This window comes from Anopheles funestus, chromosome 2RL, assembly GCF_943734845.2.
Source record: "Anopheles funestus chromosome 2RL, idAnoFuneDA-416_04, whole genome shotgun sequence".
In the NCBI taxonomy this organism is placed as follows: Eukaryota; Metazoa; Arthropoda; class Insecta; order Diptera; family Culicidae; genus Anopheles; species Anopheles funestus.
The window spans coordinates 30,537,062-30,564,839 of record NC_064598.1 but is presented as its reverse complement, the minus strand read 5'-3'; the positions used below and the strand labels follow the sequence as shown (position 1 = coordinate 30,564,839).

Below are 27,778 nucleotides of genomic sequence, written 5' to 3'. Positions count from 1 at the left end.
GCTGGCCATCCTTCATTATAACCCATTGTTATTTACATGTTTACTTCTTCACACCAACAGAGCAGCTCGAACAAAAGGTATAAAAGGTGTGCAGTTTTATGGCACCGTTTGAATAGAAATCCGGAAACACAGTAAACAGTAAACGAAAACCACTTGCAGTAACCACGCTAGTAGCTGCGAGTTACCTGCGAGTGCTAAATGGTGGGGATGAGCAAAGCGATGCTCTATTCCAACAAAGGGAACTGTGTGTAATTCACAGTCCGCGTAAGATACCGCATGGAGAATGGAGAATATTCCTACGAAGCACATCAAGGACAATGCATTATGATGCAGTTCGTTTTGTTTGCTCATTTTAGGCTAGCTTTTGATTCGTCGTTATACGAAAAAGCTGCGAAATGTGCAGTCATTGTCGTATTATATCCCTTGTGGTCGATATTTAAATTGTAGTGCCTGAGCAGCTTAAGATAAGTATGATTTTCTTGCTTCCATTTATGTATTTTTAATTTTAACTTGAAGTGAAATAGTATCACTGGAGTGTGTACATGTATTTATTATGAATTTATAGATATTATATTATTTTTATTCAATGTATTATTAATTTGTCTAGCATTTTGAAGATCTGTTACGAGTCTACATGTTTGAAACATACAAAAAATCCTTAGGATTTCAAGAACATATCCTAATAATTTCGCTATCTCTTCTTGGCTAAGGTCATGCCTGCCATTTCTGGCTTATTTGACTTATTTTTACCACGAGTCAGTGCCTGGTAGGGGGGAGACCGTCAGGATGGTATTTGATCCTCAGTCCTGCCGTGTGGAACCGGCGCGGTTTATCACATGCACCACCAGGCTGCCCCTTAACGTGTTGGTAGGATTTTGTTTTACTTTAAACTAAATACATATAATTTAACGATATCGTGAGAAACTTCCGGATGTTTTCGGAAAAAAATCGCTACCCTCAGGAATGAGAATTTAAACAAACCATAAAAGACAATGAGTACAAAACACCATTAAATGGAAATTGTTTCTAGTGTTTTTTTAGTTCGTTTTTTTAGCGCCAATAATTTCTCAAACCGCCATGAAAGCCACATCTGTACGTGCCAAAGTTTCCACCCAACCATTCACCACCAACGTTGCTAATTGTTTTCGCATGTTTTTTTCCCGTTCTGTTTGGTGTACAAGTCGTAGCAAATTGAGCCGTTTATGCAAAACAATCACAGTGCCATTCCGCGTTTGAAGAACCATCTGAGGGAAGAGCAAATTGTCCAGCTTTTTTCTCTTCTTTTCTCTTACCTAAGGAACACTGGGAAATGGTACCGTTCTAACCCGTACATCGTGTATGCAAATTTATGGAAACGCTTACCCACTTAAGAGGGAAGAGACGGACGGACTCCACGATGTCGGTGTCGGTTACGGGGAGCCAACTAACTGAACGATGAAGATTGTTTTGATTCGATGCTAGCTTCTGATAGCGATGATACCGAAATTCTGAAGTGCAGATAGCTTTTTTCCTTATGTTTTACTCTCTCTTGCTTCATACGACGTAACGTATAAAAGTAAACTGAATGCTTTCTTGTGGGTACTTACAGCTTGGGGATAATGAAAAAAAATACAAGTTTATGCCAAAAAATAAATTTATTTTACTTAGCTGTTTGTTTGTTGTTTGGATAATATTTTTCAATTGTGAATAAGATAAGGGTAATTAAATACAGAAGAATAAAATCACTCCAATTGTTAGTAGCTGCTTTCGTGTTTATTTTTATCGAGATTAACAATAACAGTTGATAACATTACTATCATCATACCAACATCTTAAAGGGTATAAGAATCTATGTTTTTGCTTCTCACTAATATTTTCTTTCATAGTGCTGCGTCCAGAGAAGAAGGGACAATACCGTAGAGTAGACCGTGGGAAAAAAGTGCGATAACGATAGCGTTGCGTAACCTACAAACGACCTTCAACATTTACTAGACCATTCTGCGCTTTTCGCACATATTACTGCATATTAGTTTGGAACAAAATCACCCTCCAGTTTGTAAATGGTGAAATGTACTTAAGCGATTAAAAATAAAACATGTCGTATGAACGAAAGTTATTTATCATTCCATAAAGACCCTTTTTTGTACTTGTGTTTTTGGATAGTTGCGTAGCAGTTTTTGTTTTTGCCAAAGCACACGTGATTTGACGACAAGTGAAAACAAATACGCAATCGCTGACCGAAACAGGGAAGTGTATAAAATTGGTCAGCTGTTCGTCAGCTTTCGACCTCTCCTGTTTCCACCTTACCCGGCCGTTGATATGCACCAGATGGAACCGAACGTCAGGAGTCGTTGTCCTTCGCTTGCAACTGATTGGTTTTTTTTTTGCGAAGACTCAGTTCCCGGGCCCAGAACAAGGGTCCTTATACATTCGAGCACATTTGATAGTGGGCACAAACAACAAACCGAATCGAACAGCTATACCGAAACCGATGAACGCTTTCGTTTGAAGCGATACATTCGGGTTCGGCGATTTCGGTGGCTTCGGTTGTATTTGATACAGTACGTTCGTTGCACGATCGGAAGAGATTCCATGGGATGAACTACAAACAGTGAGTAATGTATATAATGTTGGGAAATCGTGGCGAAAAGAAAAGAAATGTGTTTTTGATCTCGTAACACATGTTTGGAAGGAAAATAAAGAATGGCAGAAATTAAAGAATGTGTGTAAAGCAAAAGAAAAACAATCTAGGAATTCACGTAAGAGAAAACTGCTTTGTGTTTTGCCTAACATTTATTGTTGTTTTATGTTGTTCCGTACAGTCCATTAGTTGATATTAGCTTTGCGCTTTTGAATTATTATCCATACAATTATAATAATAGTTTAGAATTGCATTTTTCCTATTGCGTCACACTAGAAACAAAAAAAACACCATGCGTCTCCATTATCAAACACCAGGCGTCTCCATTGCCAAACACCAGGCGTCTCCATTAAGTTACTTTTAATTCGAAAATATTATTATTTATTGAGTTTTACGGACTTCATTTAAAACTAGTGCATGCATTTAACAAAACAGCAATTTTCTTTGTATACAATTCGTGTTTTTAAGTAGTTTAAGGGTAGTAAATAAAAAAACACATTAAAAGAAAACATTTTTACAACCAACTAGTAGCAGCTCCTACGACTGAGAATCACGTGTTTGCCTCCAAAGCTTTACGCATTCGTTACGAAAAACATCCCAAAAGCCTTACGTGTAACCGTACCAATACACTTCACATCAAGTATGCGAGAAACGTTAGCCAATTTAGGCTACCAAATTCTTTCTCGATTGCTATTCAGAAGGCAAACAAATCCGACAAAAACATTAAGAACCCGCTAGAAGAAAGGAGAATAAACATTCGTAGCTCCATGTGCAAATCTTGGGCAAATCTTTTGTTACTTTTCCAATGGAAGAGGGAGTTCGAAGTGGATCCAAAAAAAGGCCCACTATCAGCGTTAGCTTCAGCGATTGTGTTGCATTACATTTACGGGAGGGGTTTGCAACTGCTTTCCCGATGCAACGTGAAAGTTTCTCTTGTTTCTACGTTCTCCACACGCATGCACTCACTCACGTAGACAAACTAACGCCAAGGGTACGCTCGTTTTCTCGCCATTGTCGTGGTACACCACACATGTCCGGTACACTGGAGGACGTTTGTCTTTTAATCGTACCGTTTGAAGGCGCCTTCAAGGCGTCCGATACGACTTCTTCGTTGTCTCTTGTAACAGCGTCGTCCCATCTCGCATCCTCCCGTGCTGGTGACTCGGACGCCACCCGAGCAGACGATTGTTGCGAAGCTAACGCTATCGCGTGCGACATCGCAATAGCCGAACGGTTACCGAAGTGAGTAATCCTAGGCGAAACATCTCCATAAGGGTGAAGACTTTCCACCCTACAACCGCTCCTCCTGGTTCCCTTCCCTCCCTTCTCTTCATTCCCTGGAGAATGGAAATAATGCGCGTTTATGGGTGCGTGGGCGTGAGCGGATGCGAACACCGAAAAGGTGTGAAACAAAACAGGAGGTCGTACCAAAACGGCCGAGCGTGCAGGAATCGGAGAGCGTCTGGTCGTACGCTAGACCGAAGTCGTCACAGTCGTCATCATTCCGTCTTGCAACTCGGACCGTGAGTGAGTGAATCGCGTGAATCGTGCGCGCATTTTTACCCTCCTTCATGGTACGCGTGTATCTCGTGCGTGACAAACGGAACAGTGCGAAAGAGTGAAGCAGAAAGTGCTGGGAACGTTTCGTGCGCTAAGCTGCACAACGTTCGAGCGTTCGAAAATGTAGGTATCAGGTGGTTTATCGGTTTCCTTCGCTTTGTAAGCTGAGTGATTATGGTAGTACTGCGCGCAAATACGTACTGTGTTCATGATTGTGGTGTATTAAAATGGTATAAACAGTGAGAGATAATCTCGCTGATTGATAGGACGCTTCCCTCGATTTTGGGAAGGGAATGTGAACACGTTGTTGTACACGGATGCTCGCCAGGGGTGAAGTTTTTTCCCGTAAAGGTGTGATAAATAGCCCTCGCTAATCCTTACCAGGCACAGGTACACGGTGGCTGTTTTTTTTCTATTAGTTGCAACGATTGCGAAAGGATACTATGCTAGCGAGAAGTTAAGCTAGAATCCATTGGGAAACAGAAGGAAATCGGCTTACTCTGGCAGCAAAACCACATCGTGTAAGTTTTTCGTTGGGAGTCGTCCCTTTTGCCCTGGCGTTATCCGGGAGTCGTCCCTTTTTTGCTCCAAACAAAAATGTTGTGACCGTAAAGTTTTTGGGAAAAATTTAAAATATTTTCCCCATTTAGGGGTTTTCCCCCTGTTAAACTTTCGCTGCTGACAGCTTACATGTGGCCTGAGGCATTTGTCAATACTACGTTTTCCACAATGTGATGGCAATGGGTTTTTTCCGCCCTGATGATATTTTTAATACATCGCTAATGTAAGCAACCAAATGCCCGACAGCGTTTTTTCCCTTATTTAAAAGTAGAATGCAAAGTAATGTAAACAAACAAACAAAAAACAAAAAAAAATGAAAGTTACTTATGAAGTAAAGATACCTTTTCATATGAAACCAGCGATAAATTGTTAGATTCTTTGTGGAAAAAAAAGTTCATAAATGTGACTTTTCCACCAGCTTGGAAAAACCACAACCAGCCAAGAGTCGACCCCGAGTTTCTTAGTTTTGTTTTGTTACGCTGAGTTTTTCTCATTTTTTTTGCTTTCCACAAACCAAGACGTTTTAACTTCACGATAGGCGATGGTTTCAACGTTTCATTTTGTGGGTAGATTTTGCTTAAATCGCTGCCAGTTTCATATTAGCCTTCAGCTTTCGTCTCACATCTTTCGCAACGGCACGAACCGTTCTCGTGTTGGGTGGCTTTTTGGTTTTAGGTTCGGATTATGAGATGGGTTTGTTGACCGTATTGTAGTGAACCAACACGCAAAGGCTAGGATTTTTAGCGTTAGTGAGGATCTTACTAGTTATTTCTTCATTTTAAAGAGCTCCTATTTCGGGGTTGATTTGGGTAAGTGTTAGACGGTGGGTAAAGATTCTTAATTAATATGATGCTTAGAACCGGGAAACTGATGCTTTGGGGACTATAATTTTTGAATTCAATGAGCTTAACAGGTTTCCTTTTTTATCATTTGTTCCTAACGATATGACAAAAGACTTTAATATTTCGTGTTTATTGAAGCTAGACAAATAGTGATAATATTAAAAAAAACACTTTCCCAAAAATAAAATTCTAGAACGACTTGTTCTTTATTCCAGATTTAATTAAGCACAATCATTATAAATCGTTGCTTTTACATTGCAACCTTCCAATACGCTTGTCACAATGTCAAAATGTTTCCTCATGGAAATCATTTCACCCCCGCATCACACTACAACACATTTATCCGACGCGATAGAATGTGCTGGAAATAGAATCGTGTGAAAATTAATGCAAAAGTGATTGACTTCATAATAACAAACAACAAACACCCACCACACATATACTGCCCTAGGGCATCCATTCTGAGTAAGTGGCCAAAAATGGTAGAGATGGATACATCCAAAGGCGTGCAAAAAAAAAACAACAGGGAAACAAATTACATGTTTACGATCAACGCGATCATCTAGTGTGCATCACTCTGTAAACAAGCTGTGCGTGAAAGCCGCCCATTTCAGGATTCACTGCGGTGTAAAATCTATGTGCGTATCTTAAATTAATCTTCCTTGATAAATGCGTCAGTTTTGAGTGCGCATGGTTTAAATGTTAGCCGATTATTGCAGGTGTTTTTGGGGTAAACAGGTAGCTCAAATGTTGAACCGGATTGGATCGTAAAATGCGGAACGGGAGGCCTCGAGTTTTCACCATCGATGATAACTCACTGTGGAATGTACAAATGACGGCTAAAGTTTCTACAAGCAGAATCTGGTACCGGTTTGCTCAAAGGTTCTGTGAAAAGTCTCAATTTTCTGTACCCCCTCCCTAGGAGCTTGACTAATGCAGCGGAAGTTTCCGATAAGGTTTGAATTTCGATGCCAGAGGTGCTAAAGTGTACGCGCGTGGAATGCGTGTCTCGATTTATGAGATAGCTACTGTACGGTTAACGATACGGCTCAAAATGGTAGGGTCATAAAATTGTTACTGGCTTTTAAAAGACGGCTTGTGGCAAATGGTTGTGGTCGTAGGATAGGCATACAGTGGGAAACGTGATACGTTTGTGCTATGGTAAACGTTATTCAAATTAGCCTTTCTAGAGGTAAATAAAACGGTATAAATAAGTGAACCGTAAAATATCTTTTTTTTTGCTTCTATTTGTTTCACGGTTTAATAGCTTTTATTCAGAATTTGTTGATAATACACGGCAAACAGTTTTGAGTTGTAAAAGTTTAATTAAGTAAAAATACTAAGCGGTGGGTGCTTTACATTTTTTTAAACATCCACCACCAGCCGAAACAAACATTCTACGGTTCAAGATTGTCAACAATCCAATCGGTAAAGGGTGCCACATTCGTATACACTGCAGGCTCCCCAATGATGGCACACTGCTTCTGAAAGCTGGCAATACCCACCAGATACCAGGCACGATCCGTATGGGAGTACATCAGTGGACCGCCCGTATCTCTCCTACACGTGTCCTGATCGTGCAGTGGTTTAGCACAAATATTGCCGTCATCTATGCTGGCGTGTGGGTACTGGGTACGGCACACATCTCGTGAAACACCCACCGAAGGATAATTCCATTTGCTGTCACTACCACCAGTAGCTGCCGAGGGAGGAGGAATATGTTATAGCGTGCTGATACTAATCTCACTGTCGTTGGATGTTTGATTGATTAACAGGAATGTTACCTACCGTCGGGTGTTTTACCCCAACCGCTTTCGTAAAACTGACCACCTTCTGCGTTGTAGTTTGTCCACGATGTCGTTTCGAATGGTAAACAAATCGGCGCGACGGAATCATTAAATTCTACCTTGCGTGCCAAACGTAGCAGGGCGATATCTTGTTTAACTGCCGGCGAACCGGTGCCGGTATAGTTGGAAGGTACGGTAATTTTTTCGATGGCAATATCCTGCACGGGACTGGTACATTCAGCATCACCGTCGGTACAATCGGGATCGGTTTGCAAATTCCATTCACCGACCCGTACAGATGTACTGCAAATGGATGGCAAAACAGGAGTTTTTTATTATTTACAAATCGGTAACTACGCCTCATTCATCACTTACATTGTCCATGTTTTTTTAATCCCCATAATGCAACGGGCCGCCGTCAGTACGTATCGATCACTGATTAAAGATCCACCGCAATGGAAACGATTCTCTCCATCTACACAGAAATTGGGAGAGTGGAATAGGGCAGATGGGAAAAAATTAGAATGTTTTTTTTTTGTTTAACACTAGAACTACCAAGCGTTTTAAGCGTTTTTCATTAGTGGTTAATTTTTAAACAATTTTGGAGAATTGGAGTATATTTTATTGTTTATTGCAGATCGTACTATAGAATATATATGTATAATTCATGTTTCAACTACCTTTGGACTGCTTAACCCCAAAAAATAATGTGATGAAAATGAAGCGTTCCAGTCAAAATGACTGGTCCGGTAGTTCTAGTGTTAATAAATAATTATTTTGTTTAATAATATTTAATTTTGATAATGTAAATCTTTGAGAATGAAAAATATTTTGCGCAGCATTAATAAATGGCTCTAAAGTCTCATTAAAGTCTCTAAAGTTTAACGCAATCTAAGGTCACGCCGGACATTTTAGTCCTTGCTACTGGGGAACATGTTCCAGATGGGATTTGATATTCGGTCATGTCGTGTGGAAATGGCGCTCCTTCTTATTGATTGAGTTTAAATTGTAGAGAGTTCTTGTAGGCAAGAAAAATTTTATAACAGAAGAAAGATTCTGTAGAATGGCACTAATGTGTGGGCAGAACAACTTGATACAATAAAAGTATCACAACTTTTTTTTTTGTTGGTAATGATCTCAACATTTGCTGCTCGATCGATCGAAAACCGTCCAAGTCACTAATTGAGTTTTACCTTTCGTGCGATGTTGAATCAGGACATTCCATGGGAAATGAAACAGGCTAGCCCGATCACCCCGGTTCGGGCCACGATACGCATCCACACCGCACTCGGTCGGTAGTAAACCTTTTTTTTCCTCCGGTGTGCTAAACCGATTCTCGACCAGTTCGGCAATCGTTTCCGCCTCAACCGGTTTGTCCGTCTGCGTGATGTTCGGTGCATTGCAACACACCAGTGCTTTGGTTTCGAGCGTACCGCATCGTATCGCTTCCAGATAGCGTATGTCATTGTTCGAATGTTTCTGCTTCGCCAGCAACGCCCGGGCAAAGGGACATTCGCGTACGAGCACGCACGTTCCGTGCTCACCGTCCGGGTTTTGACAGCTGGAAAGATCTGAAGAAATTCGATACATAAACACAGTCTTTTGCATCAAACTGTAAGGGAAACATTTGCCCTATACATACACTGAGCAACCGTCGTATTAAGACACACGATGGAGCACATCACTAATATACACCACACTAATCTTCCCATCGTGACGTTGTACAGCAGGAATCGTTCTATACACACCCACAAAAAAACCAACAAAAAATCTGTCCACCACAAATACCTGCTAAGCGGTTGGATGCGTTCCAACGACTGACCCGGTAGCGTTACCATCAGTCGATCTACAATCCCGGTTCTGACCGGGAACAGCTTCAGTGGCGAAAACCTGTTTTCTTCTCGCTGTCATTCTCGCGGGATGCTTCATCCCGATGATGGCGGATGGGTGACGAGATATGCTTTTGCATAGCCGGTGATACGCGTACGTTTGAATAAGCCGGACAGCATTCACATGTGTGCTGCACGTCTCTCCCACTTTGCAATCAAAACACAATACCGCTACCGCTTTTATTTTTTGTTGTTGTTGATAACATGGTTATTCCACCACACACGGGGAAACAGTTATGAGGCCGGCGCGATGATAATCAAAACCAATAAACGTTGGAAATACCAATCGTGGTGGTTTTTTTCTGTTTTCTCCTTTTGACCACTGCTACTGGAAGCCGATTGCTTGACGATTGTACCACATATTCGCATCCAACAGGTTCTCTCCCTCGGGGTGTGTGTGTTTGTGATTGTTTTTTTTTGTCTTCCATCGGGATGAGGGGCAAAGTTGAAAGACGGACTAATAATTGGTTGCTATTTTGCATGACCTGTTGATAATGGGGACAAGTTTGTTGAATGTTTTGCCAACACTCATTAGCAAAACAGAATGCAAATGCAAATAAACTTATTCGTACGTAGTGTCGCATTAACAACGATTACACTTTTAATTAGAGTCTAATCGGTGCTGTGCTCCAAGCTTCTCCGGCAGGATGATTTTTTTTGGGTGCAAATAAAATTAAGCTAGGGGTAATTGTGATTAGCCAACTAAATCATTGTATCAATAGAATTTATGCCTATATTACAACAGGACAGGTTGGGTCATTCATAAAATAATTATAATTTATTTACGCGTTTTTTGGAAGCTTTTATGAACCATTTTGTTATGGTATATTGTTTTTTTTTTTATTAAAAGTGAATATGTAGTATTATGCTCTACCATCATTATCATCGACTATTTTTTTAGTCATCGTGTGGTCGACTTGCCGAATTGAGCTTTCTGGGCCAACGCCAAGTAATTCATAAACATGAGTTGCAAAGATTTAGCGAACCTATGCTACAGCTTATGCTAATGCTACAATAGTATATGTACAGTAGTAATATGTGGAGATTATAAATTAATTTATTTGATTTCATTTTCTCTACACTTTTAGGATCATTTGAATTATTTCATGGTCTAATGATTTATTGGATCATAACATTTAACATATTCTAGGCAACTTAAATCAACTATAAATTTGTTATACTACAAAAAGGATGCTATAAAATTGTGTGTCATGAACAATACTAAATGCTTATACTACCTGTCAAAGTCAATACTTAAGAGTTCGGTGTACAAAAGTATTTTGTTTATTTAAATATTTTTATTATAGCAATACGGCCAGGCCGTTCTTTATGAATAAAAAAAAAATATTATAATTATTATAAGCATTATTATTACAGTATAGTTGATAGTTATTAGTTATTAAAGGTGGCTATATTTATTTAACTTAATAAAGATTTTATTTCAATGCACCACTATAAATCTCTCAAAATTTCGTGCAGTAAAATAAATAATTCTTTAAAAGTATAAAAGAATGCCCCCCGTAGCAAGGACTGACTATCCGGCTACGCGGTTAAAATATGTCTTGATACGACCAGGCCGTTTTAACCGAGCAAAAAAAAAGAACAATTCATTTATTCGATCGTAGTGGAGGCAACTGAAATCAACCTTAAACCTTTTATTTATCATACTATAAAAAGGATGCTATAAAATTGTGTGCCATGGACAATACTTAATACTTATACTACCTGCCAAAGTCAATTTTTAAGTGTTCGTTGTACACAAGTATTTGGTATATTTAAGTATTTTTATTATAATTATTATAAGCATTATTAAAAGCATTAAAAGTATTAAAAGCATTGAGCTGTATTATGTCGATACTTAACAAATTTATTTATCATAATGTTCTCCTAATTGTATTCAAACAATAACATTTAATTTAATTTAATGCTAGCAGGTATCTCGTATAGAGCACTTATTAAAGATGGCTTTATAGATTTAAGTTAACAAAGATGGAAGGTAAATGTGCACCAAAAAAATCTTGGAAAATCTCGTGCAGTAAAATAAATGTATTCTTAAAAAGTAGAAAAAAACTTTAACATAACAAAAAATTTTATATTCGAATGTAACAAAATGGCTCGGCGATGTCGGCAGGGCCGGGTTTTCAAATCTCATCCGGATCGTCCCCCCGTAGCTAGGACTGATTCCAGCTGAAGCGTGTTACATAAAATAAGTCCAATTAGCCAGAAATCTCTGGCATGTCCTCTAAGGTCGGTAAGCCAAGAAGAGGAACAATGAGTAAAACACCTCAACAGCTTGAGATTTATTGAAAGCATAGTTAATTATACGTTTTTTATCCGGATATTTATTTATTTGTAAACAGTATAACAGTATAACAATGAGTAAACCACCTAGACAACTTGAGATTTATTGAAAACATAGCTAATTATTTGTTTTACTTCAGGATATTTACTTATCTCAAAACAATGCAACTACTAAATAATCATATCGTTCAAATCAGTTTTCACTATTCACTAACTGGTTAAACTACGTTTAAACAAATCTACCCAAAAAAGCTCCATTTGATGTTTTTACTTTTCCATATTTCCATTGTCAAATGGTTTTTTGTTCATTATCCACAGAATTCATATGAAAACGTTTTGTGGATAGCTGAAAATTAATTTCCCCATCTATCCATTTAATCGCTTCAGCCATTGAAAACCAATTTATGGAGCAAAGAAGAAAAAAATAACACAGAACCATGTCTGGTTTGTGTCCCGTTTTGCTTGCTCAGCTCTTTAATTAAAGCGACCATAAACGTTATCGTCATGGATGGAGCTGGCGCTGGTTATATTTAGATCATCACATTTCAACTTATCCAATCGAACGATACTCGGTCTAGTAGCAGCAGCAGTGTGCTTTTACCATTTATATGTGTCCTTTTTTACTCGCCACATGTATCTAATGCAAAATCTGTCCTCCTCCCTCCGCTTTTTTTTTTGCTGCAATGTTTTATGTTGGTTTCATTGAAATTCGATCAATTCGCCAGATTGTCGCCTGGTTGCACAGGACTGATGTAGCATGTTTCCTAGGACGAAGCTTAAGCGGCCCGGTGGAACCGGAAGGAAGGATCCGTGATGATGAAGGGAGTGAATAATGGAGGAAGTCGGGTTCAATTTGCCCACTGCCCGACCGGATGTACTCAGGGTTGGCCGGTTTACGTAATTTTGTACTCTCATCCACATGCATTGCAATAGCCATTTCCTGGCCGGAAAGCTTACCCGGGTGTGTTTCGTAGTCGATAGGGTTTGAATTAAATACGGTTTGCAGCAACAGCAGCAGCAACACATCCCACATGGTTCATTAAAAGTTCATTTGACTAAGCACGTTAAATGCGGTTCGATACCGAACGGACCCGTGTTGTTGAGCTGATTTGGATTGTTTGGAGAAGATATTCGAACGTAAAATTTTGAAACGATGTGTGCTAATCTTCACATGTGCAGCATAATAGTAGTATAATTAATTAACTCATGATCAGTAATGAAGGCATGTTGAAAGATTGTTGAATGCTTCCAATTAAAAAGCCTTTCAATTATTCCCGCTTTTCCTTATTCTTCAAAATTAGCAATAAATAAGGAATCGTCTACGCGATAAAGATGTGTCTAATAAAGCTTTTTGAAATTGATTTTTTTTTCGTAAACCATTTTCCTTTTGAAACTAATTTTCCATAACCACCACTCAACAAAGCGGATTGTGAAATGGAAATGAATTGATTAAAAATAAAACAAACAAGGATGAACAATAAACGGTTGTGGTTTGGATGCATATTTTCTTCTCTTTGTTCTTTTTTCAACTTGCTTGCTCGCTTGCTTGCTGTAAAGATAATGTAATAAGCTCTACTAAGCCACAATCTTGGCGAAGTAAGTAAGCTCTCCAATGGCAAAACCGTTACGAAACGGGTCAAACGGTACTGTTCCACGCTTCCATCCATGACTTCACCACATTTTCTACTCCACGGCAGACAATTGCTGGCTGGCGACTAGGAAAAAGGGAAATTTTTTTGCAAACGATCCCTCATCACGCATACTTCACGGAAATGCGGTACCCGGTTCGTTTGCGTTTGGCGGCCCAATTACCAACTCCCGTCTCACCCGAACCCGGTGAGGCAGCAGACACGCTGAGGAAGGCGGCTCCATGATTATGAGTCAAATTAAGTTTTATTATCGCATGTTGGTTCCCAGCCCCAGGTCACTGTCTGCTGTAGCGGAGGCACGCACTATATAGTGTCCGCGTGTCACGTGACAACGTGAACAGGGAAGGAACGTTTTGTTGCTTTGCTGCAAAGCAGGAAACTAACTGGGCGCTAATGCTTCAGGACGAAAGCTTACAAAAGCGAGAAATGCGTTACAGACGGCTAGTGTCCGTTGAATCGAAGCATACGCGCACACACACACACCACTCACGAAGCATCCGGTTAAGGCTAGCTGTTAAGGGATGTGCGGTGAAAAGTGCGAAAAACCAACCGATGGCGTTACAGAAGAACGGCAACGTGGATTGCCGCGACAGAAAGTAATGCCAAAGCGCCCACCATACAACCAGTACAACCAGTTGGTGTTGTACGTAGAGGTCATGTAGAGGAGAAAAATGGGTGTGCTGTGGAGTAGTGATTCGTTCGGCGCAGGATCCGGCACACACTGGCCGGCGATTGGCGGCGGGAGCGTTGAGCATTTCCGAACGCTTGCATGCACTTTTCGAGGGTAGCAGCAGCCTTTTGGCGCCACTTGGCTGGAAAACGGTTGGAAAATTCCTCTTCCTTCGGTCGGATGTTTCAGTTTCTCAGTGTGTGCTTGAGTGTGATCGTTGCCATCCATACGATACGGTGTTTACTTGAGTTTTCGGTTTTTAGTGGGCAAAATTGAAAACTGAAAATTAATTATAATTGTTTCGCAAACATATTTTGCTAACAATGAGAAGCATTCTTGTAGTTAAAAATGAAGTTATCGGATGAAGAAGTTGTGTCGTTTTGTTTGTAGTTTTTTATGAACCAAGCAAAGGGGTTTTTTAAAAATGTTTTGCAGTTATTTTTTTTAAATAAATATTTAAGTTTTTTTTAAATATTAAAAATTAATCTTAATACTAATATTTGGAGAATATAAATATTATCTAAACGATTCATTCTACTTACAGTGTTTTTCATTGCTTTTTGTTATTTCCGCATTAATTTACCGCATTTGCCGCATTAATTTACCAATTTGCTTTATTTACTTTTTCTCTTTCAGATTTTCAACAGAAACGAGTGAAACGTTCTGTTTAGTGTAGTTTTACTAATGGAAACCAATTCTAGCAAAGGCCATAGTGCATGGTTCAATTACAAGTGAAGCGCCATTTGTGTGTTTACATTGTGCAATTTATATATGTGTGTGAAATCCTTATCGTAGGTTATTATTCCCATAACCAAGTAAAATACCACTGTTAACTAATCTTCCTAGTAAATAGTGCTACAACACAGTGATAAGCTCTAGTAGTCAATCCTACACTTGTTAAAATAGCAGATTACGCATTGTGTCCTCTCATTAAAAGATCCATTTCTTCCTCTCGTTAACAAGAAGTGTCTGTGTGTGTGGTGAGGAAGCAAAAGTATGGCCCAATTTGTGACACACATTCAGCCGACGCTGATTGAAGCCTCGCAAGGGCACGTACCGCATCATCATGGGCATCAGGTGGGTGTGCCCCACACATCCCATCTGCCCCACAGTGGGCATAATATGCCATCACCGCCTACCCACCATGGCCATAGCCATGGGCATGTGCATGGGCATGGGCATCATCATGGGCCGAATACGCTTGTCCACAGTGCTAGTCGGGAAATATCGAACACCAAGGGATCGTCCGGTCACAAGGCACCGACGCATCTGCCGCTGTCACCGAAAGCGGACGACCATCACCACCATCAGCATCATCAGCCGCATCCCCACTATCAGCATGTGGAAGGATACTATCAGCACGCACCGTTACATTACCAGCACTACCAACAGCACCATCATGGCCACAGTCACGGACATCATCATTCGGGTGTAAGTATCTTTTCATCGAAGAATCGATTTGAGGGCCGTAGCCTTTTGCCGTATTGAATGAGTTTGTTTTGTGGACGACCGTTTTTGTTTGCGTATTTGAACCAGTTCAAAGTGTTTATATCATGCAGGGTTGAGCTTTTGTGTGTAATATGACCATAGCTAGGTGGGGGAGGTTGCGGAAGGGGCATGAGTTTTTGGTTGGGAATAAAATTTAGATATTCATTATTTTTAATGAGACTATACTCTCCATTTTCTGTAACGTATAAAGTTAGAAGTCCGTTCTAATGAGATAGAATATCATTTACTAATAAATTATTTTTTTGGGCATCTTATTTCGGAGCTTCACAAATTACTTTAGATTGATTTCTTCTTAGAAATTTCGAGTTCTAGTGGCGAAGTTGGAAGCTTTTCAACCAGAGCTTTTCCTGGCTTCTGTTCATTTTATGGGAATTTTTTCAAGATGAAATTGATTCAGTTTAAAGAGTTCTCCAAAATCCAAAAATTTCATGGCGGCTATTACAGGGTTTACGAGCTGTAATCCTTTCTCCACCTTTCTCGAGCTATTTCAAAGGATAACTTCAAAGATTTCGGTACTCAAATACTTGCAAAGCTTTCTGACATGACAGGTGTGTCAGGCGAAAAATCTTTACATTGGATTAAATATCATTTTGTACAAAAATCCAAGAAAGGTCGCTTGGCACCTTTGCCATTTGAACTCTAACTTAATGTAATCTTGTTGCATAAAAATTTCGAACCTGGTTCCGATCGGTTTACGAATTTGCCAGAATCGGAATATTCATCACCAATGTATGTATTTCTCGTACGATTTATATTTCATCATTTCATTTCATTTGTTGTATGTTAGAACGAAACACAACTACCTACATCATAGTAAAAACTACAGAAGAGAAGATTCGATTAAAAAGTTTAAAAATTTATTGCCCCAATAAACCATGCTAATTCCTTGGAATTCTACCAAAATAGAAGCTCCCTTTTCCAACAAACCAAAAGAGTTGTAACGCTGGTTAGCGTGTGGCACACGATTACCACAGGGAAATTGTGAAACTTTAGTGTTTGGTTTTCGTGCGCACTAAATTATGGTTACAATTCCGTTGAATGCTAAGCTGCAATAGGTTGTATCGGACGCGTGTTTCGGATGGTCATATCGAACCTGAAGGCATTCGCATACCCTTTCGGACACTTTGGAGTAAAAGTGTTTTTGCGTGCGTTACGTACATAGTGAGTAGATTAGCTTTTGAAAATTTTACTCAGTTCGCTGGCATTGCGTTAGCAACCAACCGAGAAAAAATGGAACCGATTGGGAGTAAATTAGTATTTAGCGTGTTGCTGTTGAACAACAGGCAAGAATTGTGACACACAACTAGAAATCAAGTTTCAAGCCAACATAAGATCAATGGGGAACACCAGATAACGCTGAATGTTAACATATTTTGTAACGGTGGGGTGTAATATTTTGTTCTGTAATATGTGTTAAGCAAAACTAAATTTCCTTGCCGTATTAAGTGAATTAAAAACAGATTCGAAAGGTGCTTATTAACATGTTTATGACTCGTGAAACTAACATAATTTACACAATATTTGGTATCAAAAATATCTTGAATACGATTTGATTAAATGTTCCCGAGAATTTAGATTAAAGTTCCCGAGGTGTAAATTAAAAGAATAGTCTAGCAGTTTATGTTGTGCCATAGAATTGTGAATCATGAAATTATTTTTTATCAAGAATTAAGGACTTAAACAAAAATAATTCCCTGTTATAAACGGCCACATCTAGCTGGAGCTGTCGTATAAAATCATCAATGGGGTTTCCTCGTAACAACTATTTTATGTATAAGCAGTTACAGTAGTAAGAATAGACGAAAAATCCCTGCTACTACACGTAAATCAATGCTACTAAGCACACAGGCGCAATCACGTGCCGCTAGGGAATGCTGCTGGAATTCATAACAAGATGGTAAACGTTCAAAATTGCCCAACCAAACAAAACGAAGCACCAAACCAGTGCATAAAACAAAACGAAACCAAAATTGCATAACATAGAAAGAAAGCTTCATGCTTTGGCTAGTTTTTTCATTCTTCTTTTCTGCACGTTGAACTTTACCATTTGCTGAACTAGTTTTTGAGTAAAGTTGCAAAACTCTAATTATGTCCAAATGTAGCGTATTGCATTGTATTCGATTCGTATATGGTTGACATACTGCCAACTAGAATTATGTTTATAAAGTTTTGCTACCAAAAAAACGGATCTACACTGTGCCAAAAATTTTATTTTGTTTGCCATTACGGAAATGGATCGGATTTGTTCAAAGTTGATCGTGATATGGCAAAGTGCAAAGCATTTCATAAAATGTGAACCGAAACAGACTCACATGTACCGGTTTGCCGGACACGTAGATGTTTGGAAGTAGTAGAATAATGAAGATGTATTGATGCAAAGAGAACATCTTGGAGAAGAAGATCTGCTTGAAACTGGAAGAGAGATCTCTTCTTTACAAAGTCTCCTGACAACTGGCACATCTCGATATGAAATCTGACCGAATCGCTTCACGGCTGATCGGGTTTGTTCGTTCCGTTTGATGGGCGAGGATCAGGTTGCTGGTGTTACGGAACGGTTGAAAGCACCATTTATTATGTGCTTTCTTCAATTTTTCCTTCCCACTACCCAAATGCATGTAGAGCAGCCTTGGCCAGTTACACGTGACCTACCTTTTTTCTGTTTGGTTTTTGGCTTGAGTGCAACGGAAGTGCACCAGCAGCGTGGTGTGTATGACACAATTTATATGGTTCAGCAGGATGGTTTGAATGGCGCAAGGAAGTACTGCTGCCGTTGCATACGTTGGTGTACGTACTGCAGTGGTCGTCACTTTGCAGAGGTCGTTTATCGTTTCCGGGTTCTGGTTGATGTAGGAGTGGCAGCAAGGAAGCAGATAAGAGAAGGAATGACCTCGCCCCCCAACTGCGTTATTCGTGGAGGTGGTGAAGTTTTCGCGATGGGCGCGATGGAATAATTTGTGCTTGCCCACAAACGTGGGTTTGTGTAGGTGTAGGATCTAGGGCCTACTAAATGGCAAATATTATGTAACACTGATGCAAACCACAAATCGGTCTTTGGCGGCCTTGTTTGATGGTGCAGATTTTGCGGCAAAACTTGGCATCATACACACGTACTAAATACGCTTTGATAGGTCAACGTATCACGGAATGTTGGTTTATTGTGTTTCTATTATGGGATTAAGCAGGTGGAGAAATTTTCAGTTTGTAATTACTTTTGCCACAAATTGTTATGTGACTAAAAATTAAATTATTTTTGGAGCAGTGGATAGGCTTTGCTATGATGTAGGAGTTGTAATAATGCGTCATTTGAAGTGGACAATGTCCTTAACCTGAATCGTTTGATCATTTCTGATGTGATGATTTGACTCAAGATTTTATATTTATGAAAACAAAAAAATAAATAAAGATATGAAGTCAACAATATAAACTAGTACAATTAAAAGTTGTGGAACTTGCAGAATTAGCTCTTAATAGCAACTTTAAATCGCCTCCACCTTTAATGGATTCCTTCTCATCCTTATTTTTTCCATGACATTTTCATCTTCTTATTCTCTCTGACTCACTTGGGAGGTACGATAGAGGAATCCAGCATTTTTGGTTTTCCCTTACTACTCCACCGTATTAGGTTTGCGCTCCAAAGCCTCAAAGTTTTTCGAGACTGTCATCGGAGGCCATATCCTTCCATGACATTTTAACTCTTTTAACAATGTTTAATTGTTGACCTATAACTGTTTCGTTAGCCAAGTTTTTTGTAAGAATATAAAATGCAAAAACAATTATCAACTGTACATTATGTACACGTTTTAGGAACTGTTCAAGAATTGAATGTAGTACAGTACCGCTACCTGCCAATAGGTGGCGCTTACGGTGCAACCAATTTCTTATGTATTGCAATATTTTTCTTTTTTTTTTTGCAATATATGCTCTTCTGAAGATTTTATTTTAGATTTTTTTTATAAAGGGGAAATAAACAACATAAAATTAAACTTTTCTCTATTTTTTCATACATGTATACATGGAAAGATGTATCATTCCGACGCTTACATCATTGAGCTCCGGATGTACTGCTATAGCCGGTAAACATAATACCCAGTATACAGAGTAAATAAAGGGCGAGTACTTGCTACTGTTACAGACTTGCCTCAGATTGCTTGATTTACGAGTAAACTGTTGATTGAACGTGCCAACCATTCATGCACGTCACCCATCGGCCCGTAACGCAACCGCTTCGTATGTATCGCGTAATGCAGTTTTCCATTTGTTTCATCGCTTCATCATCACCTTCAAGCCAGCAACTGTGATGTGGCGTTTGTGTTGAAAAACCCCAAGACCAAGACCAAGCAAAAAAGGATAGCCATTCAGTTTTATTATTAGGTTGTTGCTGTTTTGTTGCGGTTCTCACTATTTCCACACTGGCACGTCATACGAAAGAATGTAGTATTTCTCTTAGTTTGCCACACTGCAAGGATGGACCGCGTTGGGTGGGGTTTTAGTGGGGTATGACAAACGCATTCGATCGGATAGTATTGAGTTACTCGTACGATTGCATTCAGTTCGCACATTTCCACTTCTTCGTGTAAGCAAACAAGAGCTTGAAGCGGGTTCAGTAGAATGTCCATCCCCGGGAAACACTGGCGTTGGTGTTGCTCCGTGACGCCATACGTTCGTATCACAATTTTTAGCGATACACAGAGGAACAGCAGCAGCAGCAGCTGTCGGTACCAGTTTTCATTTGCTCGGTGCCAAAAATAGCGTGCAAATTTTAATTCGTGGCTGAATGTCACTGTGCTGACGTGTGGTGAAACGCCGGGAGGGCGAGGGCACACATCGTTTCGTGAGTGACGACCGTGCGACAGTGAGTAGTTTTCCTTCGTTTCGTCATCACGTTCGGTGGTTTGGACGAATGGTTTCCGTTGGTGAGAGATTTTTTTACGAAAAGTGTTTTGTTAAATCCACATCCATACATAGATTGACAATGGTGTGATTCGAGCGAGTGTATTGTAACTGCATTCAGTTGATGATAGTGCGTGAAAGAATTGGATTTTGTCTGGTTCCCGGGTGAGCAGACATATGTAGACGCTATTTAGCAAAAGCATAAGAGTTATTGTTATTAAAAAATCAACACCGGATGGAACAAAGTGGAAGGTGTTCATGTTTGGAGAAAATTTTTGGTGATCAAAGTACTAAACGGTAGACGAGACACACATCCTTTAAATATTTATGTTGGTATAGTGCAACACAAAACATCTTGGTGGAAAATGCTGGTGAACAAAACAAAGTACAAAAACCATCTCTTAACGCCCCGACGTCTTAAAAGGTCGCAACAACTAAAAGGGCCTGTTGAAATTATTTCTGACAGCCCTAAACCTCAGCACATACATAGTTGGATAAAACGTTTTTGTTTTGCTTTATGGTAGTGTGTTAGTGAATGAGTTTTTTTTTCAATATACTTATCAAACATCCAAGTGTTTTGCCTTGTGAATGTGCAATATTTCTTTCAGTGGCTCAGGAACGATGAAGAGGTAAAAATGAAAGATCATCATCACACTCAAAGCATAAAAGCATCTGGGGGCGTTTGGGGGCGTTAGGGGGCGTTGTTTCACAAGTAGTAGTGCGGAAGCGTAGTGCGGGACTAATACATAAATGGGTCCCTTCGTTTGCCCTGAAACGGGTTAAACTGTTTAATGGTCTTTGACCTCGAAACCGGTTAAGAGCGAAGGATGTTGTCTGGGTAGTGTTTGGTTCTTGTTTTTTTTCCCCCCTTTTTTGGTTGGGATAGAAAAGCTCATTCTCCTTTTTCCTTTGGCACATGACGTGCCTGCTTGCCGTCTTTCGAAAGATTATTCGATGGGACGGACGGAAAGATGTAGTAAATTCAAAGTGCAGTAAAATTCACTTCCATCAGCATCACGTTAAGGGGTTGGCCAAAAAAAAAATAAGAAAAAAAGGATACAAAGGTATAAAAAATGTCTCTCTCTCTCTTTCGCTCGGTCGCGCACGAAAAATACTCAAACGCCGGTACATACATTTTCACAACTCACTCAATATCCTTTCGGTTGATGGGTAAGTGCTTTTACCCGGGTGTGTGTGTGTGTGTGTTGTCGGTTGCTTTTAGTGCCACACGCACGGGTTTCGGGATTGATATTTATGCGCGCTGATGCTGTGACAGGAAGTGAGCGAAACGTAATTATATCCAGCGGCTGCAGTTTAATGTGTTTTTTTTTCTCGATCATCCTAACCGAACTCGGGTGATTAGGAGCACGGTGCTAACGATGATGGTTAAGGAAGTTACGACGCGACATGGTGTATAGTTTTGTATTTGTTTTTTGCCCGTCTAGTAATGACTATTTGGATGCCAAAGGGGGAAAAAAGGCATTTCTAATACGTATCGATCACTTCGACTTTAACGAAAATTTGGCATCCTTTTTGGGGAGAATGATTACGTTCTCTTCAGTAGAGTATTAAATTGCTTTTTTTGTTTTTTGTATGCTATAATAATAACAATTTATCGATACGGCCAGGCCCGTTCTACTTTTATAAAAAAAAGAAAATAATAATAACAATTTTGTTTTATGAGAGTATTGATTCCTTTTATGAAAATGAAGCAAAAATAGTAATACTGGTATGTAAAGCATAGGTAAAAGTATAATCTTATTAAAAAGGAAATATTTCGTGTTTGTCGACTTAGCTGAAATTATCTTAAATTAATTAAAAACTTTTAAGGTGAGGGAAGATAAATGGCATGAGAATTAAGCGTTTGTCAAACAACGAAGAACTGAACATAACGTACACTGTAAGAGCTTAACAATATCTTTTTTGACAATTATTGTGAAACTGCTGTTAGCTTCGAATATATCTTAGTAATTAGCAGAACTAGAAAAAATTGTAATATAAATATTTTAAGGATTTTTATTAATATCTGAACACGAAACGAAGAGTAAAAATTCAATATAACAAACTAAAACCAAAACACCACCAAGGGGCAGATTTTCCCAGTAGCAGAAAAACGTGATCTTTTTCGTAAATGATGTTTGGCTGAAGATCACGCATTCGCAGATACAACATAGCGCGCTCTTGCTGTCTGCCAGCCATTGCTAACACATTTGTAGTAAGGGCGTTAGTGTTCCATTTTGAAAAGGAACTGTACGAAATTAAGCTACCGAATGTGATGTATTAAGAGAAGCGCAGGTATTTATGAGTTTCCCATCAGCCTACCGATGTCTTGACCAATTTTCAATATTTTATTACCATCAAAGACCTGTTGCTCGCCGGCCGAGCATGGTCTGGTTTTGCTGTTTGTTGCGCATCACTTTACGCTCACTATTTTTAGATGTCGCTTACCACCAACCAGCCTCTGCACCGTCTGGGACGTTTGGTCTAGTGTTCATTTCCGTACACTGGCACGGACGCGTTCCTAGGGGGAAAATATTTGTATATTTGTGTAGAAGCAGTTGGCAAAACGTACGTCAACTGTGCATGATGATGAAAATGGCTGTCTGTACCGAAATTAGTCGACGAGAGTATCTTTTGGTGATGGGCCGGAGGGAGGGTTTCTTGCTTTTGGTTTGATTCACGCAAGCATCGACACGCTTTTCACGAATTACGCTAACTGCACAACAACAAACACAAACCATAATCCGTGGGGCATGGTCAAACGTCTGCAGCTGAAGTAGTTTGTGGCAAAATTTTCCAACGATCGTACCGGGACGTCTGATCGTACCTGATCGCATTCGCTCATCAGAACGTTTCGTTTCATTGGTGTGTAGACAGCTGTAAGTAACCGTGGTTCGACGTGTGTTAAGGAGGCAAAAAGGGTTCCTGTAAAATAATTCGAGCACTCTGTATGACGAGTTGTGTATTTTTCTATGTGATTTATGAAGTGTCATTGGATTAAAGAGTCCCTTTACACGGTATATGGTACCGTAATGTGAGCATTAATGGAAAACTATTTCACAGTGAAGCGATAGCCTCTTTTGTAAGTGAGACAAGTGCCAGTTAGTGCAAGTGCTACCAAACGGTGAAAGTAAAAAGGAAAGAAACAAGTGATATAACTGTGTAAATAAAACAACTTGTCCCGTGGCAGATAGAAGGATCTCCCCCGAAAGAATAGAACCCGCCCAATTTAAACCATGCTGACACTAAAGAAGCGATTTCCATCACTACAAAGCCTTGGCGTAAGTTTGAGTGTTATTTTTATGAGTTATTTCTGCTTTCCTAATGTCCGCTCTAACACACTGAACGTTGAACAATTTTCATTTCCACCGTCAGCATACGCAAACGTGTGTTTGTGGGTTGTCCGCCTTGAAAAAAAAAAGTTATTCCACCGTAGCACAAGTGGCACAATCAGGGTTGAAAAGGACGGGACGGGATCGTGTTAGGGCAGCATTTTGCTTTTATATTCACCCTGAAGTGCTATTTATGTTGCGCTTGAGTTGTTTTGAGTTCCTGCTGGGTGGCATACACATATCGAGTATGGCGCTTGAAACCGTTGAAGGGTAGGCCCTTGATTTTTCAACGGGAAATGGAGCGATTGAGTTTTTTTTGGGGTAAATCTGATGCAGTGTATGTGTTGAAAGGTCAGCGATAGCACTTTTTTGTGTGTGACAAGCCAACAAAATGATAAAAGTAAAAAAAAAACTTATAAAAGTTTTAAAGTTAAACTGGAATGGGGATCTTTTTCATGTTTGTTAAACAAAAAAAAAACATCAAACTTAAGTGGCTCAAGGGCAATACATTTCCACTTGCATATCTTACACATGCTCATATACCGTTGCAGCAGAAGAACCAATTCTTATTGTGACACGTGACTAACATTATTAAGGATTAACAATCAAGGCTTATAAATAATTGCTCTAACTATTTTACAATCCTTTGTCATAATTATGAGAATAAAACATTTAAAAAAATAAAAAAATTCTTAAAATATGAAATTTTCCTAAGGCTATTTTTTTCTAAGGCTTTAGCTTTTTTTTGGGAAATTTAGCAAAATTTAATAAATTTATTTATTTTAATGCAAATTTGTTGAATTAAGTTTCTTTTCACTCAAATAATGGTTTAAATGAAAAAAGAATAAAGAATAAAAAAAATTACACAAATAAAATATTTTTGAAAATCTCATAAGGCTATAGCCTAAGCTTTTTACGAAAGTTAGCAAAATTTTATAAATTGATTTATTTTACTGCGAATTGGTTGAAACAAGATTCTTTTCACTCAAATATAGCTTTAACCAAAAAAACAATAAAAACTAATATGAAAATTAAAAAAATTCTAAACATTTGAAAATTTCCTAAGGCCTTACTTTTTTTTGTGGGAAATTTATCAAAATTTTAAAATTTGATTTATTTTAATGCGAATTGGTTGAAACAAGTTTCTTTTCACTCAAATAATGCTTTAAATAAAAACAGAATAAAAAATAATAAAAAAATAAAACAAAATCTATAAATTTGAAAATTTCCTAAGGTTATAGCCTTAGCTTTTTTTTTGGGAAATTTGGGAAAATTTTATAAATTGATTTATTTTAATGCAAATTTGTTTAATTAAGTTTCTTTTCACTCAAATTATACTTCAAATAAAAAAAAGAATTCAAAAATCATAAAAAAATTAAAAAATCTAAAAACTTGAAAATTTCCCAGGCTTTTTTTCTTTTTTTGCGTAATTTAGCAAAATTTAATAAATTGATTTATTTTAATGCGAATCGGATGAAATAAGTTTCTTTTCACTCAAATAATGCTTTAAATAAAAAAAGAATAAAAAATCATAAAAAAAATAAAAAAAAAATCTAAAAATTTGAAAATTTCCTAGGCTATAGCCTTAGCTTTTTTTTGGGAAATTTAACAAAATTTTATAAATTGATTTATTTTAATGCGAATCGGTTGAAATAAATTTCTTTTCGCTCAATAACACGCTCAATAATAATACGCGACAAATATTCGCAAACGCGACAATTGCTAAGCATGTAGTGCCGGGTCATATGCAAAACTTACTAAAGAAGAAAACTAAGAAAAATCTCAATTTATGTTTTCATATTTTATGTATTTTTTCTTACTGATTTATTCCAACAGCCTTCGTTCCATCCCATGATTCGCACAAGTGAATCACACAAAGATTCTTCTTTTGCGTTTGTTGCGCTTAATATTGCACCTTTAAAGATCTACATATTTTGCAGTTGTCCATTTTAATTTATTGACTAACTTTCCGAACGAATGATTTTAGTATGCCAATTAATTATTGCTGGATATTTCACTTAAGTGGCGTGTGTTTTTAAGGCATTTTGCTACATTTATATGATAATCTAGCCTAGCCTAGCGAATGTATAATTTAAAAAAAGATCTTTAATGCTTCGTACTTAGTGTTGTGAAGTAACGAAAAAATCAAATATATTCGTTATAAAAATATGTGTAAATTATGTTAAAAAATGGTTATTTTAGGAGTGTTTCTTACTGTAAATTTGAGATTCTGTTGGCCTGTTCATGCTAGACAGTTGCGTCACACGAAAATGCCCACTTGATAATCTGGAAATAATTTAGCATGTCTATTATCACTAAAACATACACATTTACGCACGGTTCCACGATCATAAATAATGGTGCCAACGCGGCCAATGCGTCTCCTGGGGTTGTTTCTGACGAATGATTATTGGACGAAAGCCCATGTACGTCTGTGGGTGCTTGCTTGCTCTTTTGGGCATGTCCTTTCTTTGGCGTCTGTGTTTGTTCGGAAAGTTTCGTAAGAGGTCAAGGTTTCGGTGGTGCGTATCAGCACAGTTTTTTTGGCAACCATATTTTCTTTTTTTGCTTTTCAGTTATACACATTATGCGATTGAAATTAGCATTGAAACGATGTAAATCACGAAAATTCTTAAAGACGCTTGGAAAATGATTGTATTTGTATTACCTAATAATAGTATCGTGTTATGATCTACTACTATGCATAATGTATATTGCAAAATCGTGCACTTTTCTGCAAAATAGTACAAATAATATACAGATGAATAAATTCAAAATGTATAATAAAAAAAAAGCATTTAAAATATGGAACACAAATTATTATGCATTATACATCACGAAGGTCATTAGCAGTGACTGACGAAGGTCATTAGCAAACCCCTTTGATGCATATAGCGTTTCTAATCAATCTCCTTTTTATATGAGTAACGTCTGGCAATCAAGCAGAATCCTTGTAATGAATTGCTTTTTTTCCTTCTGATTATTCAATCAATGATTCACCATCAGACTTGGTGCGACAGCACAAAACCAATATAAACAACAACTCAATTAGTCTCTGGAATCGAATAAGTACCTTCGTTATTTCGAAAAACAACGGCAAAAAAGTGTGCCATTTTAATGAACCAAACTGTACGCCATTCACACAGGCACCGCGCGATTCGTCAAATCGTACTGTTCGATCCGCAGATTGTGTCCTGGGACGATTTTATTGCCCATATTTGTACGAATGAATCAGATCCGGCCACAGCACGTCCGCACGATGATGTCACGTTAGCACTGCAACACCCTTCTTGCAGTATCGCTTGCGTATCCCGCGTGCCATTCATTCGCACCCTTCTTCCTTCTGCGGAGCGTTCCGGTTTTCTGCGTTCTCCGGTTCCCGGACAGGCCGCAAAACAGGGGGAAAACAAAAACAAAACGCACCGTACAAAACCTAAGACCCCCGACGCAGTGCCATGGCAAACGAACCGTGAAGGGTGGACACCCCGAATAGGTGTAGAATGCATTTAAAAAGCGCACCCTTACAATACATTCGCACTGTGAACACGTGTCTGGAAGGATGCGCATAAGCAGGCTCAAAAAGAGTCACAACGGGGCCCGTCCTTGTCGTATTGGTAACCTTGTTTGGTCGGGTACGCATTAGTGTACGTGAGGACGAAGCAATCTGTTTACGTTCTGTCAGGTGCAGAAAGCCGGCAATAAACGCCGCAACGCCATCGTTGACACAGTGGCTTCCAAATAGCCGCGGCAAGGCGTGGAGCAGGAGTTTTCGAATCAACGAAAACGGGTGAGAAGTGTGGAGCGCCTACTTATTCCAGATTCGGGTTTTCGAACATGGCACAATCGGGCGCGCAGACGCATATCCTTCCCGTACCTTGTTCGTCCTGTGCGGTGGAGAAATTCGCTATATCCTGTGCGGTTTGGATGGATTTTCATTCAGTCTAAAAGTAACCGTCGATACGGATAAGCGCGACCTATTGTGAACACAACGCCCGTTCAAAGAAAAGAATCCTAGTGAGCTAGGGAGAATAGAGTGTGATAGCTAGCAATAGTTCTGTCTCGCTCGCCCACATTACTCGCAGCAGTACAAAGCGCAAAGTAGGCTGGTTGGGTGAAAATTTTTAAAGGGATAAGATTTTTTGTTTGCGGTAAAACGGAACAATTTACT

At 38.9% G+C, this 27,778-nt stretch overlaps 2 protein-coding genes across 4 annotated transcripts in view; one reads left to right on the top strand and one right to left on the bottom strand.

The window, feature by feature from the left end:
* Nucleotides 1–4,103: 4,103 nt before the first annotated feature.
* Nucleotides 4,104–27,778, top strand: part of LOC125765762 (ankyrin-3-like) — a 36,387-nt gene continuing 12,712 nt past the window's right edge. The window contains exons 1-2 of one of the 3 annotated variants that reach the window (XM_049431214.1): nucleotides 4,104–4,303; nucleotides 14,516–15,310. In XM_049431214.1, the coding sequence (XP_049287171.1) occupies nucleotides 14,876–15,310 (435 nt within the window). In that variant the 5' untranslated portion in view covers nucleotides 4,104–4,303; nucleotides 14,516–14,875. Of the gene's footprint in view, nucleotides 4,304–14,515; nucleotides 15,311–27,510; nucleotides 27,709–27,778 lie in introns of those variants that run through there. The other 2 variants (XM_049431217.1, XM_049431215.1) reach the window with 2 other exon arrangements.
* Nucleotides 6,795–9,326, bottom strand: LOC125765809 (CLIP domain-containing serine protease 14D-like). Its single transcript, XM_049431286.1, has 5 exons — nucleotides 9,013–9,326; nucleotides 8,564–8,941; nucleotides 7,746–7,845; nucleotides 7,372–7,673; nucleotides 6,795–7,282 (listed from the first exon to the last, which is right to left on the bottom strand). Exons 1-5 carry the CDS (start codon nucleotides 9,206–9,208, stop codon nucleotides 6,981–6,983), a joined length of 1,278 nt encoding a protein of 425 aa, XP_049287243.1. The 5' UTR covers nucleotides 9,209–9,326; the 3' UTR covers nucleotides 6,795–6,980.